Raw genomic sequence first — 19013 nt, 5'->3', positions numbered from 1 at the left:
TAGTTTTACAGAGTTGCCCTGAACCTGTGCTGGTTTTTCTTTTGCTGAACCAACATTCTTCTTCTTTAATTCATCCCTTCGACAATCAACAACAGTGTGGCCAAAACCAGAGCATTTTGAACACTTGACTAGGAGCCATTCGTACTCAATTCTTTGCTCCATTAACTGACCATACTCATTAATGTATTGCAGAGTTCTCAGGGGGTCCTTCGTGATATCCATTTCAACCAAGATTTAAGCAAATTGAACCTTAGTTCTATCCTTAGTATGTTGGTCTGCCATTGGTTTCCCAATAGTACTAACAATAGCACTTCGACTCTTACTACCCCAATATTGCAGCCCTAAATCAAAAAGACAAATCCATAGAGGCACAAACCTTACCAATTTGATCGAGTTCAAGTCTGTTGTCCAAGGTCGAACAATAACTGGTTTCTATCGAACTGAATGACTCCTGCCTCCAAAATCTCATTCTGAGTAGCCTCATCATTGAATTTAACCATGACCAATCCCCTTGAAAATCTTGCTATCTACACAATACCAAGGTGCCCCCACATTCTCTTGATGAACCTTTCAAAGACTGTCATATGAGGATTAGCTCCAAGAATCATACAAATTATGGCAGTGTTCCAGCTCTCAGATTGTTCCTTGTCTTCCTCAATATCAATTTGGACAATCTTTTGGCCATTTTTTAGTAATGGCTCTGTATAGATCAGTTTAGCATCACTCGACTTGTTCTTCTCTTTAGCAAACAAATTCCATAAGTTCCTGGCAGAATCATGTGTTGGAATATATTTTACCAGGACCTAGATTTACTAACAAGTATGTTTTTAACATCCTAAACATGAACTTCTTAAACGATATAAAATAAACACATAAAAGGTATGAGAAACCTTACATTGGTTGTAGCAGAATTAATTGACTCCTTTCGCTCAGATCTCTAACCCTTGTATCCTTTCTGTAGCAGAGTATCACCAAGATCTGAGCCCGAAACTCCTTCTTGTTGTTTGGATTCTTCACAGTCTTACACACTATGATTGAGGACTTACTTGATATGTGTGGGCATGCACTCAATCACTAAGGCTTGAAATTGTTTGTGAAGAGAGGCTATGGTATTTCAAAAAATATGAGAAGAAGAAGAAGGAAGAGGTCTCATGAACCTAGAGAGAAAACTAGGTTTTTAGCTTAAGAGGCATTAGTTGGATAATGAGACCATAGCCTTCCTTTTATACTAATTTCTACTAGGGTTAGGGTTGAATTATTTGGAATAAAAAATTGATAAAATTAGAGTAAAATTGGCACCTAGTGGCTGGCCACATAATGGGCCCTACACTAGTTTGGTTTTTGCTATTTTTCTCAACTATTTTATCTATTTTTCACAAATACCACTTTTTGCACTTTCAACCCTATAAATGCCAAAACTATTTATTTAATAATTAAAATAATTATTAAATAAAATTGTCATTTATAATATTTATTAGTTAGACTCCATAAAGTCTTTTAATTAATAAATTAACCCTAAAATACTATTTCTTCACAATCAAGCCATATCTTAGTAAAAAATTCATAAACTAGACATAGTATAATTTTAGAATTATAATTGATTAACTAAAATCAATTAACTGAGTCTTACAAGCAGTTTGTCTCAACTAGTATGGGGACCATGAGCCTATATAACTGAGCTTCTAATAAGCAGATCTAGAATTTACCAAGTATATCCACTAATTTATTAATTACTCGTTGAACCACTATAGAACTTGGAATTGCACTCTCAGTTACATAGAACGCTCTATATGTTCCACGATATAGATACGCTATTAATTATCCATTGTTATAATCCTAATAATCAATGGTCCTCTATAGATGATTTACATTGCATAGAGACAAAATGACCGTTACACTCTTTCAATGTATTTTATCCTTAAAATACTTAGCCACCTATAAATAATATTTCAGTGAACTAATATAATCACTAAAATGAGCGATCTATCATTTATTTCTATTTAGCCAAGCTCGAAGGAAATCATCGTTTCACTTCTATGTCCGAATAGAAGCCATAGATTTTGTATCTATGATTAGCGCTCCCACTCAATTGTACTATCATGTTCCCAAATTGTACGTATCACCCGGACCAAAAGGTAGGCTTAACTAACAAATCAAAGAACACAAATAACACTCTTGAGATCGAACCTAACCATCTCAGGATTGAGATCATTTGATCTAGGATCAACTAGGTGATATTGATTGAATAGATATTACGGTAAATTTATCATATCTAGTTCAAGTTCAATATCGGTCCCTTCCGATGCATACTCCATACATCCAACCCAAGCTTACTTTAACCAATGCCCTGGAAAAGACATAACACTTATCCAAGGTGTAAGTAAACTACGTTGTAGATTATCATATCAGTTGAATCCTGTGTACTATAAATCTAGGAATACATTTAATTACACAATCTTGATTACTTTTCACTGAATTGACAACACAATAAACAAGAATATCAGTGTGATAAGAATTTGGATGAATTTATTAATCAAATAAGTAAATAAATGATCACATAAACTAAATAACACATTAAACAAGTAATGAAATTAAATCTGTTTCTTTATTGATAATTGAATAGAAAAGATTACATTAAAATAGAGTTTTAATTAGGGCACAAAGCCAAACATCATGAACCATAGATTGATCTTGTTCCTCTTCTTGTTCTAATTCAACTTCTCTATCCCAGCTTGAACTAACAGGCAGAGAAAGAAATTCCAAGAATATAGGAGAATGTCGAACACTACTCTGCCTTACATCTCCTACAACAAGAGTTTCTTTTTCCTCAACAAGAACCTGGAACGAATCAACAATCTTCTCTATTCGGTCATCCTGCAGTATATCATCCTTCGTATCAAGAACAGGGAGACGAGATCCAGGTTTTCGCACAGTTCGTTCTTCTTCGCCATGGAAGAGAGAGAGAACTGTGACTCGCACCAAAATTGAAAAACTATTTTTTGTTCTCACTTTTGAAAACACGATTCTAAAAACTAAAAATTAAAAATGCAACCAAATAGCCTCTATGCTTTCCTAACTCATCCAATAAACTCATATTCCCTACTTGTTCCAACATCTCAGATCAAGCCTCCTCACCACCTTTCTTCACTTGGCATAGAAAATAGACCTCAAATCCTTCCATGGCTTCCTTTAGTTATCTCACCAAATCGCTCAACTTCAAGTCAAAACTATTCTTAACATTTTGATGGTCATTAAATAAAACTCCATTTCAATGTCATCGATTTTATTTAACATCAATAAAGAAACAGAAGTATTTTTCATTCATTTGTGTATGTTTTGGTTCACTTTATCAATTGCTTGTCTATTTTATTTATAAATTCATTTTAAACCCTTTTCACATACTTGATCCTGTTTATTGTGTTGTCATCACTTTGGAAAGTAAACATGACTATGTGAATAAAGTTTCCTAGATTTATCAGACACAGGGTTTTACTGATATGATAATCTACAACAAGAGTTTACTTGCATTTGGAGAAATGCTATGTTCTTTCCAGAACATTGGTTAAAGTAAAGCTCAGGTTGGATGCATGGATTATGCATCGGAAGGGACCGATATTGAACTTTGACTTAGATTTATTAAACTTACCGTAAAATCTATTCAAGTCAATATCGCCAAATTGATCCAAGATCAAATGTTCTTAATCCTGTTATGATTAGGCTCAATCTTGAAAGACTATTCGTGTTCTTTGATTTGTTAGTTAAGCCTACTTTTAGGTCAGGGTGATACGTACATTTTGGGAACACGGTAGTGCAATTGAGTGGGAGCGCTAACATAAACATGGAATCTATAGCTTCTATCTGGCGAATAGTAAGCAAAGGATGATCTCCTTCGAGCTTGACCAAACGAACATAAATGGTGGAGTACTCATTTCACATAAGCTGAAATATCATTTATACGGGGTCAAGTGTTTTAAGGATAAAATACATAGTAGGGTGTTACGTTAATCTAATCCCTTTACAGTGTAGATCATTCATATAGAGGATCATTGATCACATTAGGATTATAACAATGGATAACTAATGATGCGTCTATATGGTGGAACATATAGAGCATTCTATATACTGAGAGTGCAATTCTAAGTTCTATGCGTGGATTCAACGAAGAATTAATAAGTTAGTGAATTTTAGTACTAAATTCTTGATCTACTTATTGGAAGCTCAGTTATATAGACCCATGGTCCCCGCACTAGTTGAGATAATATTGTTTGTAAGACTCATGTAATTGGTTTTGATTAATCAATTATAATTCTCAAATTAGACTATGTTTATTTGTGAAATTTTCACTAAGTAAGGGCGAAATTGTAAAGAAAGAGTTGTTAGGGGCATATTTGTTAATTATGATACTTTGTATGCTTCAATTAATAAATATGATAAATGACAATAGTATTTAATAATTATTTATAATTATTAAATAGTTATAATTGGCATTTAAATGGTTGAATTAGAAAATTGGCGTTTTTGAGAAAATCAGATACAAAAGTGTTAAAACTGCAAAATTGCAAAAAGCAAGGCCCAAACCCAATAAGCCATGGCCGACCACTTTTTTAGGCAATTTAAACTGATATTTTCATTATTTTAATGCCAAATAATTCAAACCTAACCCTAGTGGAATGCTATAAATAGGTAGTGAAGGCTTCAGGAAAATTACACTTCTGATTCAGAAAACCTGAGCTTCTCTCTCTACCTTGGCCGCCACCCTCTCTCTCTCTTCTTCCTTCATATTTCGAAACCCCTTAGTGATTAGAGTAGTGCCCACACACAGCAAGCAATACCTCAATCATAGTGAGGAAGATCGTGAAGAAAGATCATCAGCAAAGGAGTTTCAGCATCAAAGATTCAAAGAAAGAGATCCAGTTTAGATCTTGATAATACTCTGCTACAGAAAGGATACAAGGGTTAGAGATCTGAACGGAAGGATTCAATTAATTCCGCTGCACCCAATGTAAGGTTTCCTAAACTTTATACGTGTTTATTTCATCGTTTTAGAAAGTTCATATTTAGGGTGTTAATCAACATACTTGTGAGTAGATCTAAGATCCTGGTAAAATAATTTCCCACAACTGGCCTCAGAGCCATGGTAATTGATTTGCTTGCAAGAAATTTGGACTTTAAAACGATTGTTTGATGTTTTTGGATGGTATCATGTTGTATTGAGTGTTCTTTGATGATTGATTAATTTTTGTGAATTTTCGTGAAAAATAATTGAATATCTGTTTCTGAAATTATTTTTATTTGATATTATGGAAAAAATTAAGCAAGTTACTTTTTTACAGAACTCAATTTCGATTTAATTTGAATTAGTTATGATTTTTTGAAGTTTCGAAAAAATCGGGGTTGAGCTGACACCCACTTGCGTGCGCGGAAATCATGCGTGACACACATTCCGCCGAGCAAACTCGGCCCAGCACCCAGCACACGCGCGCGGACGGGTATGCACTGCATCCCGTCCGTACAGCTTGCAATTTTTTCGTTTTTCTTCGTTTTTTCATGCTTTTTCATGGAATTAACTTCCGATTTTTTGTGTAGTTCTGTATTTATACTATTACTATTCCTAATTCAACTCTAATTATCATAATAAATTAATTTAATATTTTTTAAATTTAATTCATGATATTAGTGTAATTTGAATTTGAAATAGTCAATATCTATCTTTTTTGCTTAATTATCTATCTTATTTTTAAATTTGATTATATCTTATCTTATTTTTAAATTTAAGGTCAAATTTTAAATTTTTAAATTAATTTTTTTTTAAAATAATTTGACCTTATTTAAATTTAAAATAAGATAACTATAATCATGTAATTTTAAATAGATGTAAGATATTTTTGCTAACTTTTAAATTTTGTTATTTTATTTATTTAAATTACATTTAAAATCTGAAAAAGATATTCATTTATCTTTTTTTAATTTTTTATTTATAAAATAACATTTAATTTTTAAAAGTAGTTAGCAAATTTTGAAATGATATTTAAGTTGGTTGAAACCTAATTTTTCAAAATTGTAGGTTTAATTTTAAATTTAAATTTTTTTAATTTCGAATTTTTCAATTTTTTTTTTTAAATTTTTGATTTTTTTTTTATTTAATTAATTATTTTTTCGAAATTATTTAATTTAAAATTAAATAAATCATACATCCAACTATCCAGCTAACCTTGTTGCAGAAGTATATGTTTTAGCTTGTGTGTAAGTTTTTAAAACCTATTATTGCTTGATTGCAAATAGCCATTGTTAACTTGTTGACATATCCAATGATCTGATTTTAACTCATGGCTCCCTTGGTCAAGTAAATAATTTGTAACAGGTATATTTACAATCTTCTTTCATCTGTGTATGACCTAGCAACATGATAGGACCCATCCAAAGTGTGCCTGTGTGAGCCTATGTGTTTAATTTCATTATAGATGCATATAAGTTGCTGTTGCTAAATAAAATATCATAGTTCTTGATAGATTTTATTTAGGCCCATTTAGTTTTTGGGCCTATTCATTTAATAACAGTTGTTCATTTTAAGGTTAAATTCCTCTCTTTTGGGCCTTGTGTGAGAGTTGGGAGCCATAGTAGTGGGTACGACATACTGAACCCAGCACCCCCTCACATGAACTACCCCAATTGTGAAGGCCCATTTGCCTGATTTGAATAACTGTACTAGGTTAATTACATTAGTTTAACCTAATAAAATTGATTAGCAACATAATTAATTTCATTTATTTTGAAATTAATTTAAGAAAAATATACTTTAAAGAATTTTATATTCTAAGCTAAACTATATGTATTTTCTTGTATTTAATTAAATATAGAATTATAACCATCTAGATTCTTTCTGAAGCTTAATTTAAATTTTTCATTAAATATTCCTAGTTAAGTTGATATTTAGTTATCTACAACTAACCAACTTAAATCTGAATATCTTTTGGATTTAAAATTTCAAAATTAAGTTGAGGAATTTTAGGCATTGGTTATTAAGATTCTTTAGATATTTTTTAAGTTAATATCTTTTCGAATATTAACTTAAAATTGAATATTTTAGATATTTTTTAGGTTAATATCTTTTCGAATATTAACTTAAAATGAAATATCTTCAAATTAAGTGGTTACAACTTAATTTTAATTTAATTAAATCTGATTTGAAAGATATTTAAGTTGATTTTTTAGATTATTCTAAAACAACTTAGACAAGATATTTTCGAATTTGTTCCATTTATTATTCGAATTTATTTTTTCGAATTTAAATAATAATTGAAATTTAATTAAAGTTGATTTTTTATTTAAACCAACTTTGATTTGTAATTTTTTCATTATTATAATATGGAACCTATTCGATATTTATTTGAATTTATTTTTCAAATTAAATAATAATTGAAAATTAATTGAAGTTGATTTTTTTTATTTAAACCAACTTTAGTTTGTAATTTTTCATTATTATAATATCGAATAAAATGATTGTACAAAATACATATATTATTTTTAAATAATGAGCTTTTAATTAAGAGACATTCGATCTCCATTGTTGGTTTTACATCGCGTTTGTTTTAGTGAGTAATCCTCCTTAATGGAGGAACGTTCATTAGCAATTTCGCACCGTTTAATCTCGAAAGATAAGTAGTTTGTAAGTGTTTTGTATGGTATAGATCACCCTAATGGTGGCGACCATACTTGACTTGCAAATTATGAAACAATGGTGGAAGCTCATAAGATAGAATTGCCTTGACTCTCGCCTAAACGGGACAACGTTGAATTCCAATCTTGATCGAATAAAAGGTTGCTAGAATGGCTATCATTTTAGATGAGCTGACAACTCTATTCAATGGATGATGCTTTGACTCTCGCCTAAACGGGACACTGTATCAGTTTGTTGAAAGACCTTGGAAAATAAACTATGTTAGATTTAGTATTTCTATAACATATGTGATCACTTGTTATTTTCTGAACTGTGTATGAATTTATGAGCCAAAACCTTACTTCTGTTTTATTGATGTGTTGTAGTGTCATTATTAATAACCCTCACCCCGATCCTCTCCTAGTTAATATCTTAGCAAAAGAACTCTATAGTGTGAAAATGCATCCTGGTAGTTGCATAAACTCGTACCTGTTGATGATGAATCTGAAGTTCCAAAAGGCAAATCTACTAGGAATTGATTTATCAAGAGAACAATGGGTCTAACTCATTCTTAATAGTCTTCCTTCGGAGTATAATGAATTTGTTATCTCTTACATGATCAACAATTCCAACTCCTCCGACATGGACAAGCTCGAAGCAGAATTACGAGCCCATGAACGGAATCTGATTGCAATAGGTCCCCCTGGGTTTGCAATTCATAATCAGAGGAAAAGGACTAGGTATGAAGGATCTAGCAAAGCTGCTTCTTCAAGTACAATTATCAGACATAATCTTCTATGTTCGAATTGTAATGAAAAGGGACATCAAGAAGAACGACGTCCCAGGCTTCTAAACAATTCAAACGAAGGTAATGCTTTTGTCTTTGAATCATGTGTTTTAGAGAACGACAAATCCGTCTGGATTGTTGATTTTGGGTCTACTAACTATGTATGTTCTTCACTGCAGTTGCTTGAAACTTGGGAAAATCTGCTTCCAGGAGAGTTAAAGCTTAAAGTTGGCAATGGCGAATTATTATCGGTCAAAGCTAGAGGAAAAGCCCGCATCAAGTTTTAACAAAGATTTTTAATTTTAGAAAATGTTTTATTTATTCCAAACTTTAGTAGAAACTTGATTACTGTCTCATGTTTGCAAACACAATCTTATATATTGAATTTTTCGAGTACAAATTGTTCAATTTCTCGTAATGGATTTCAAATATGTGTTGCTACAATGGAACAAGGGCTTTATGTTTTAAGACCGAATACTCAAATCTCACTAGGTAGTGAACTTTTCAATGTAGCTAGACCTAGAAACCTCAAAAGAAAAGAGATTGATAATGATGATCAAACTTATCTATGGCATTTACGTTTAGGTCATATAGGCTTTGATAGACTCAATAGGCTAACCAAAGGCGGTCCATTGAAAAATGTCGTCTTAGGTGAACTGCCAGTATGCGAGTCCTGCCTAGAAGGAAAAATGACTAAACGTTCTTTCTCTAAAAAGGGAGAGCGTGCAAAAATCCCTCTAGGGTTAGTGCATTCCAATGTCTGCGGACCTTTGAATGTCAAAGCCCGAGGTGGTTATGAGTATTTTGTCACTTTCATTGACGATTTCTCTAGATACAGTTTTCTTTACCTAATGCAAAAGAAATCTGAAACGTTTGAAAAGTTTCAGGAGTTTCATGCTTTGGCCCAAAATCAATTAGGTAAATCATTAAAGATCTTGCGAATTGATAGGGGTGGAGAATATATGGATATGCAGTTCAAAGATCATTTAATTGAACTTGGAATTGAATCCCAATACACTGCCCCAAGCACTCCACAATAAAATGGAGTTGCAGAAAGAAGAAATCGCACTCTTTTGGAAATGGTTAGGTCTATGCTGAGTTATTCAACTATGTCTACGTCCTTCTGGGGATATGTTATTCAGATGGCAAATGACATTTTAAATGTTGTTCCATCTAAAGCAGTCCCTAAGACACCCGTCGAACTTTGGAATGGTCGTACACCTAGTTTACGCCACTACAGAATTTGGGGGTGCCCTGCTCATGTCTTAAGAAAGAAAGAAGGCAAACTTTAATCATGTATCGAAGTATGCATGTTTGTCGGAAATTCTAAAGAGACTAGGGGTGGACTATTTTATAGTCACAAGGATAACAAAGTGTTTGTTTCTACAAATGCTACTTTCCTTGAAGAGAACTATATTAAAGACTACAAACCGAAAAGTAAAGTTGTTCTAGAGGAATTGCTATCAAATATAAGTCCTTCCAATGTTCCGTCATCTTCCACTCGTGAAGAAGACAATCCCACTCCCTCAGTTGAACAAACTGAGAAATCTACTACTAAAGTTTATGTTCAGAAGATCACCGCACCTCGTTGTAGTGGGAGGGTTTCAACAAAACCAGCTCGTTATGGCTTGGATGGTGAAATCAATATGGTCGTAGGTGACGGTATTGATGACGATCCATTAACCTATAAACAGGCAATGGCTAGTCTGCAACGGAAACGATGGTCGGCCGACATGGATTCAGAAATGGATTCCATGAAAAAGAACAAAGTCTGGGAATATGTAGACGCACCTGACGACTATCATCCGATAGGATGCAAGTGGGTTTACAAGAAGAAAAGAGGAGCTGGAGGCGAAGTCGAAACTTTCAAAGCTAGACTTGTAGCCAAGGGTTATACCCAAAGAGAAGGCGTGGACTATGAGGAAACTTTTAGTCCTGTTGCCATGCTCAAATCCATCCGAATTCTTCTCTCCATAGCTGCTGCTTTCGATTATGAAATCTGGCAAATGGATGTCAAGACTGCCTTCCTTAATGGGGTACTTGAAGAAACCATCTATATGGAGCAACCAGAAGGTTATGTTCTTCCTGGGCAGGAAAAGAAAGTTTGCAAATTAAATAGGTCTATCTATGGACTTAAGCAAGCTTCTCGCTCATGGAACAAAAGGTTTGATGAAATCATCAAGACCTACGGCTTTCTTCAGAATGAAGATGAACCTTGTGTTTACCAACTCAAGGAAGACCAAATAGTAGTATTTCTGGTCCTTTATGTTGATGACATTTTGATCATTGGAAACAATGTCAAGAAAATGACTCACATCAAGGAATGGCTTAACACTCAATTCGATATGAAAGATTTGGTTGAAGCAGCCTATGTTCTTGGTATTCAGATTATCAGAAACCAGAAGAACAAATCTCTTGCTCTCTCTCAAACAACCTACATAGACAAAGTCTTACAGAGATTCTCCATGAATAACACCAATGGGGGGAAACATGCCTTCTAGATATGGTATTTGTCTATCTAAGGAACAGTCTTCGACTGATCCTCAAGAGATAGAGGACATGGCAAAAATTCCCTATGCCTCTGCAGTTGGAAGTCTAATGTATGCAATGCTATGTACTAGACCTGACATCTGCTATGCAGTGGGAATCGTGAGCAGGTATCAGTCTAATCCAGGACATGAACATTGGAATGCAGTTAAGTATATTCTGAAATACTTAAAGAGTACAAGGAATCTTGTGTTAGTCTACAAGGGTGGTGCTTTAAATCCTATAGGCTACACTGATTCAGATTTCCAGGCAAGTCTTGAAGACAGGAAATCTACATCTGGGATGGTGTTTACTCTTGGGGGTGGAGCAGTGGTTTGGAGAAATGCTAAACGAATCGCGATATCGGACTCAACTATGGAAGCTGAATACATAGCAGCAGCCGAAGCTGCTAAAGAACTTGTTTGGCTAAGAAAGTTCTTCACCAGTATAGGTGTTGTTCCTGGAATGGAAAAGCCTCTGGTCTTACTTTGTGATAACAATGGAGCAATAGCAAACAGTAAGGAACCTCGTAGCCATAAGAGAATACGTGGCAAGAGGGGATGTACTAGTTGAGAAAGTTGACACAAAGGACAACCTAGCTGATCCATTTACCAAAGTCTTGGCCGTGACAGCATTTGAAAAGCACCGTCAGAATTTAGAATTAATTGATATGTACTAATTAGTTTTATATTAGTGCAAGTGGGAGTTTGTTGGGTTTTATGCTCTAAATAAAACTCCATTCCAATGTAATCGATTTTATTTAACATCAATAAAGAAACAGAAGTATTTTTCATTCATTTGTGTATGTTTTGGTTCACTTTATCAATTGCTTGTCTATTTGATTTATAAATTCATTTTAAACCCTTTTCACATACTTGATCCTGTTTATTGTGTTGTCATCACTTTGGAAAGTAAACATGACTATGTGAATAAAGTTTCCTAGATTTATCAGACACAAGGTTTTACTAATATGATAATCTACAACAAGAGTTTACTTGCATTTGGAGAAATGCTATGTTTTTTTCCAGAACATTGGTTAAAGTAAAGCTCAGGTTGGATGCATGGAGTATGCATCGGAAGGGACCGATATTGAACTTTGACTTAGATTTATTAAACTTACCGTAAAATCTATTCAAGTCAATATCGCCAAATTGATCCAAGATCAAATGTTCTTAATCATGTTATGATTAGGCTCAATCTTGAAAGGCTATTCGTGTTCTTTGATTTGTTAGTTAAGCCTACTTTTAGGTCAGGGTGATACGTACATTTTGGGAACACGGTAGTGCAATTGAGTGGGAGCGCTAACATAAACATGGAATTTATAGTTTCTATCTGGCGAATAGTAAGCAAAGGATGATCTCCTTCGAGCTTGACCAAACGAACATAAATGGTGGAGTACTCATTTCACATAAGCTGAAATATAATTTATACGGGGTCAAGTGTTTTAAGGATAAAATACATAGTAGGGTGTTACGGTAATCTAATCCCTTTCCAGTGTAGATCATTCATATAGAGGATCATTGATCACATTAGGATTATAACAATGGATAACTAATGATGCGTCTATATGGTGGAACATATAGAGCATTCTATATACTGAGAGTGCAATTCTAAGTTCTATGCGTGGATTCAACGAAGAATTAATAAGTTAGTGAATTTTAGTGCTAAATTCTTGATCTACTTATTGGAAGCTCGGTTATATAAACCCATGTTCCCCGCACTAGTTGAGATAATATTGTTTGTAAGACTCATGTAATTGGTTTTGATTAATCAATTATAATTCTCAAATTAGACTATGTTTATTTGTGAAATTTTCACTAAGTAAGGGCGAAATTGTAAAGAAATAGTTGTTAGGGGCATATTTGTTAATTCTGATACTTTGTATGGTTCAATTAATAAATATGATAAATGACAATATTATTTAATAATTATTTATAATTATTAAATAGTTAGAATTGGTATTTAAATGGTTGAATTAGAAAATTGGCGTTTTTGAGAAAATTAGATACAAAAGTGTTAAAACTGTAAAATTGCAAAAGGTAAGGCCCAAACCCAATAAGCCATGGCCGACCACTTTTGTAGGCAATTTCAACTGATATTTTCATTATTTTAATGCCAAATAATTCAAACCTAACCCTAGTGGAATGCTATAAATAGGTAGTGAAGGCTTCAGGAAAATTACACTTCTGATTCAGAAAGCCTGAGCTTCTCTCTCTACCTTGGCCGCCACCCTCTCTCTCTCTCTCTTCTTCCTTCATATTTCGAAACCCCTTAGTGATTAGAGTAGTGCCCACACACAGCAAGCAATACCTCAATCATAGTGAGGAAGATCGTGAAGAAAGATCATCAGCAAAGGAGTTTCAGCATCAAAGATTCAGAGAAAGAGATCCAGGTTCAGATCTTGATAATACTCTGCTACAGAAAGGATACAAGGGTTAGAGATCTGAACGGAAGGAGTCATTTAATTCCGCTGCACCCAATGTAAGGTTTCCTAAACTTTATACGTGTTTATTTCATCGTTTTAGAAAGTTCATATTTAGGGTGTTAATCAACATACTTGTGAGTAGATCTAAGATCCTGGTAAAATAATTTCCAACAATTATTAGGATCAAAAACTTAGCCTACATGCCCAAATAAGTTTCACATGACACTATCTAATGAATCACCATTATGGCGAGACTTCATTTGAGAACAAATGTTCATCACTTGGCAAGCTGTAATAATATCATTGGGCTTGAAATCAACCCAGTCTGCCATAATATGTTTCCATATGAAACAAGTGACAGCCAAGTTACAAGTAGGGTTTGGTACATGTTAGCTTTTTTCCATCTCTATTAGGGTTTGTATAGATTTAATGGCAAAAACAAATCTCTTGGCTGTATACTCCCTCATTGAAAAAGAAGTGTAACACCATGATTTTTCAAGACGTCAAACTCGCTAGTCTGTTTAAAATTATTTATAATAAATACAATAAACTAATTTATTGAATAACCAAAGCATGAGATCTCATTATTTTAAAACAAAAATACTTGATTCATTCATAAACTTTTAGACATTAACTCTTACAAAAGTAATCGAGTCATAATCTTTAACGAAATATTTTTAAATCAAAACATCGTGACAATCCCCTAACATGTAATCCACGCCTCGAGCTCGCCATTCTCATTGTTTAGTTTTGTCTTTACCCTGCACACAGAGTACCCGTGAGCTAACACCCAATAAAAAGAGCTATGTAGGACATAACCCCCCAACTAGATAATATAACCATAAATATAATAATTTCACAATATCGAATCATCCATACTGTGCTTACATACATATATCAACATATAACGTCACACATTATTCTCACATATGATATAACATCATATCACATTATATACTGAATGTATGCTATACTCACACACATAACACACAGTATCTTATCGCACATTTTCCTCACATACGATAATCTACTCCCACTCATGTTGATCAGACATGAAGAGTAACCTGCCCTGCCTTGTGTTGTTCTCACACTCGGCATCCAATAGGGTAATCTTTTATAACAAGTTGTACTCACCCACGATCGGATAACCTGCAAGTAAACCCATACAAGCAGCCAAACAATATATATCCTAAAAATGATGATGATGATGATGATGATAATAATAATAATAATAATAATTTAATAATAACATAAAAATAATAACTCTTATGTGTACGTTTTTGGCTTTTTAAAAAAAAAAAAAAATTAAGATATAATAATAATAATAATAATAACAATAAAAGAATCAGTTGTACGTGATACTTGAAAAAATATTTCAATTACTTTTTACCACGTTTAAAATTTTTATTAAAAAAAAATTAATTAATTTTTAACAAAAGTATACTTTACGTCTTTTTTTTTAAAATGATAACTTTAATGACAAGTATCACATAATTATAACTAAAGAGCATTGTTATTGGACACCAGTGGTGCCCAACACCTTTCACAGGTTGCACATTACGATTGGTTAGCGATATTCCCTAAATCTTATTTTTTTCAAGTTATATAAGAATTGCTACTTAGTTACACCAATAGTGGTATGATACTAAGGAGAGTTGCCTTTTAGTATTCTCATAACTAAAATATTACATTTTTTTTCTTTTTTCTTACTTAAGATATTTTAAAAAATAACAATCACTTTTTTAAAACATATTAATTAATAATAACAGAACAAACTAATAAAAATTAAGATTAAGATATAAATTCGAAAAATACAATAGTGACGACTACAAGTGAACTACGATAATGACAAGGGATGAGATACAGTGATGACAACAGGTGAGATATACGGTAGTGATGAAAATAAGTGAGATACAAAACAAGTGAGAGACAATATAATAACAATAGTTTTGAATGATCGAGATATGAAAATAATGCATTATGGGAAACACCGCAAATTTTTTCTACACCATACTATTATTTATTTTCATAAAAATAATTTCGTTTAACAAAGCAATTTGAAATACTACATATAATAAATTTTAAACTTCTTAATAAATAATTTTAAATAATAATAATAAAATTATGCATTTTGTTTTTAATAAATAAAATTAATAATATGAAATAAGATAATATATTTATAATTTTACTATATATTAGAATTATATTTTTAAGTAACTATTTATTATAATACTAAAAATGTTTAAATTAGCCGCTCGAAAAACAACTATATTTACTGTTTTATATAGAATAGACATGAAAAAAGATTACAACTTTATTTGACTTTATACTAACTCCCTTTTAAGGATTACGCTTTAATACTTCAATTAAATAAACCCTTAAATAAAAGTAATAAAAAGGAGTTAAAGGGAAGACTAGAATTTAATGACAAATCCAAAAACAATTCAGTAGAAGATACTAATTCATATTAATTTGTAGTACAATAACTCACACACAACCTTTTATTAATATAGATATCTATGTATATATTTATGTATAGGAAAACGCTAATTAATTATAAGTACTGAGTACATATTATTTAGATATAGATATATAGATAACTTTTATTATAATAACACATATCAATTAAGAGTTCTTAGAAGTAAACGCTAAAAAGTTGTGATCACTTTCTAACAATGTCATATATTTGTCTTCTAATGCAATAAAGGCTTCTATAGATCCTTTACCCCATCGATCAGCATCAACCAGCACCACATAATTTGAACATGGGTGATTGAGTTTTCCTAAGCTTGGCCCTACGATAAATGGCTTCCCAAAACCAAAATCAACCTCATTAAAAATCCCTTTCCAATTGGTAAATGTAATCGAGTGATTAGTCTTTTCTAACTTATCCAAAAGACTTATGTGCTCTACTCTTTTCAAAATCTCAAATGAAGCCACTTCCCCACCTTTCTTAACTTGACATAGAAAATGATCCTCAAATCCTTGCATGGCTTCCTTCAATTGTCTCACCAAATCGCTCAGCTTTATGTCATAACCATTATTCTTAACATTATTTTGAAAATTATTAGGATCGAAAAATGTTGCAACTTCCCCAACTAAGTTTCCCACAACACCATCTAATGATTCGCCATTGTGATGAGGAGACTTCATTCTAGGACGAATATTAACCGCTTGTCTAGCTGTAACAATATCATGGGGTGACTTTGCCCAAAAAGTTGCCATGATATGTTTTAATATAAAACAAGTGATTGCAGTGTTACGAGTAGGTTTTGGCATGCATTCACTTTTGACCATCTCTATTAGTGTTTGTATAGTTTCATTGGTGAAAACAAATTTCTTGCTAGTATAATACCCATCTTTAATAAACCATCGATCCATTATTAATGAGTACTTGTTGATAAAATCAGTTTCTTTTGGAGGAAAGAGAATAGTACTTGCATCAAAGAGATTAGGGTTTATTACCTTATGAGTTGAACCCGTAGAAAAAGCAGCCCAAGATTTGAGAAAATTACTTAATGTTGCGCCATCCATAATCTTATGGTTGAGAGAAATTCCTAGAGCAATTCCACCACAAGGGAATATGTTCAATTGGAAGGCAATGGGAGGAACATCATTATTCAATGTTTTTGCATATGGTTGAATCGGGACTAATTTATTATGCAACTCAGTTTCGTTTTGGATGAACTGAGACATCTCGCATTTGACTTTAGTTTCAAAGAAAGGAACACCCTTATGAAAATCATCTACGTATAGATTATTTTTTGTTCTTCCAGAGAAAGGATAATACAAGTTGAGTGTTTCTGACAAGGATGTTTTCATTCTAGTTAGGGTTTTTGAGAGGTCAAAGAGTTTGGGTTCACTAATGGGGTAAAATATATTGACTGGATAATAAACTTTAGGCACAAGTTGATCAATAAGGCAAAGGTTGTAAGGCTTAAGATGGTGAGTTTGGGAAGATGGTTTGATTAGTTCTCTTGAGACAATGCTGATGAGTTTCATGTTGAATGTTTTTGCTTTGTTTCTTTACTTTGTTCTCAACTTTGTCTATCCTTTAAATAATTTGAAGAAGTTTATTTATAATTTTAAATTTACATAATTCTTATAATAATAATAATAATAATGACTAATTATTTTCATGCACATGTTTAGGTGTTAATAGGTAGGTATTTGTTATACAAGGTATTTAATTAACATTTGCATAATTTGTTAGTGTACATTAAATTTAGGTCATTAAAAATATAAATATATCTATATGTATATAGTGATTGATTTAGTGTTTATGGTGGAAAGTACACTACAATAGTAAAGGCACATTTGCCAGCGGAAATTTTTGCTGATAAAAATACATTGAATGTGCAATTACTTCCAGCAAAAGCTGTCTACATTGTTTAGTCGGCAAAGACTTTTTGTTTACGCTTTTTCAATCTCCCCGGCATTAGCGACCTACACCCGCAACTTATAGTGCTGGGAATAATTAAGTCGCCAATGTGAAGTCGTCACATTTGGCTCATTTTTAAACTTTTTTTGACACTAACAAAAGTGCTCTCGCCAAAAATAGTAATTTGCCAAAAACTTCTCACCTTGTTTATAAAGCACCGATGTAATTAAACCCGCCAAAACAATAGCACCTTTTGGCGATTTACCAACCAAGTTTTACAGGCGACATTCACGAACGAGCCAATAAAGCAAACTTTTACTAGCTAAAATTTGTGCTAACAAATGGATGACCTAAATTTTTGTAATACCCCATGTCGATGCTTTTGCTGGCGATTTTGGAGAATTACGCCTGGAAAAGTTTTTTTTTTTTTTTTGTAGTGATATAAAAGAATATAAAATTTGACATTTATTCAACATTTTTTTTATTTTATGTCTCTTATTGGCTCGATTTGTGACACAAGTATAAAACTTCAAGCTTCACTTTTTTTGTGAAAGAACCTTTTTTCCTTTTTGTGGAAGAACTCATACATCTCACATTTGACTTTAGCTACAAAGAAAGATATACACCATTATAAGTACAAATCATTTACGTATAAATTATTTTTTGATATAACATAGTTGAGTGTCTTTGACAAAAAGTCTTTTTATTTTCGATAAGTTTAAGAAGTCAAAGTATTTGGGATCACTAGTGGTGTAGAAGAGTTTAACTTATAGTAAGCTTTCAGGAACAAGTGAATCAATAAGGCAAAGGTTGAAAGGTCTAATTAAGATGATGAATTTCGAAAGATTATTAGATTATTAATAATGTTGATGAGTTTCATGTTGAAATCCTTTTTTTTTTCTTAGTTCTTTAGTTATTTACCCCTCAATCAACTCATAAAATAGAATAAGAAAAGAGAGATTGACGATGAAATAGAGAACACATACATATTTTTATATATATGAGTTAATCAATATTATCCTCTCATAGCTAGAGAGATTACACTACTAAAACTAGCTTATCACCTTAACTAAGAGCTCAATGGGCGGGACTGTACATAACGCGTAACCTATCTATGGGCTAGTCTTGTTGTTCATGATGTGCTAGGCGTCGATTACTTTGTATTTAAGTATCTGGGGGTGGATGCATGAATCCTCAATTGTATCTTACTTTATGAAAATTTATTTTTCTGGATGTA

General features: G+C 32.5%; 1 protein-coding gene across 1 annotated transcript; it reads right to left on the bottom strand.

Annotated features, from left to right (window-relative positions):
* Window positions 1-395: 395 nt before the first annotated feature.
* On the bottom strand, window positions 396-17397 carry LOC115696266 (stemmadenine O-acetyltransferase). The gene is made up of 4 exons (XM_030623176.2): window positions 16122-17397; window positions 2680-2966; window positions 579-734; window positions 396-527 (listed from the first exon to the last, which is right to left on the bottom strand). The coding sequence occupies exons 1-4, from the start codon at window positions 17395-17397 to the stop codon at window positions 396-398; spliced, it is 1851 nt and encodes a 616-aa protein (XP_030479036.2).
* Window positions 17398-19013: the final 1616 nt, after the last annotated feature.

The sequence above is a fragment of the Cannabis sativa genome, chromosome 7 (genome assembly GCF_029168945.1).
Source record: "Cannabis sativa cultivar Pink pepper isolate KNU-18-1 chromosome 7, ASM2916894v1, whole genome shotgun sequence".
In the NCBI taxonomy this organism is placed as follows: Eukaryota; Viridiplantae; Streptophyta; class Magnoliopsida; order Rosales; family Cannabaceae; genus Cannabis; species Cannabis sativa.
Note: the sequence above shows the minus strand (reverse complement) of the source record. Positions and strands in the feature narration are given on the sequence as shown.

Excerpts from the sequence above, each read along its gene's own strand:
- LOC115696266 (XM_030623176.2), bottom strand. The coding sequence starts at position 17,397 with ATGAAACTCATCAGCATTGTCTCAAGAGAACTAATCAAACCATCTTCC. Across the intron at positions 2,967-16,121 it reads GGTTGATGCTGATCGATGGG|TTCTCTCTCTCTTCCATGGC; the intron begins GTAAAGGATCTA and ends TGCGAGTCACAG. Across the intron at positions 735-2,679 it reads AGGAACAAGATCAATCTATG|AACAAGTCGAGTGATGCTAA; the intron begins GTTCATGATGTT and ends GCTAAAGAGAAG.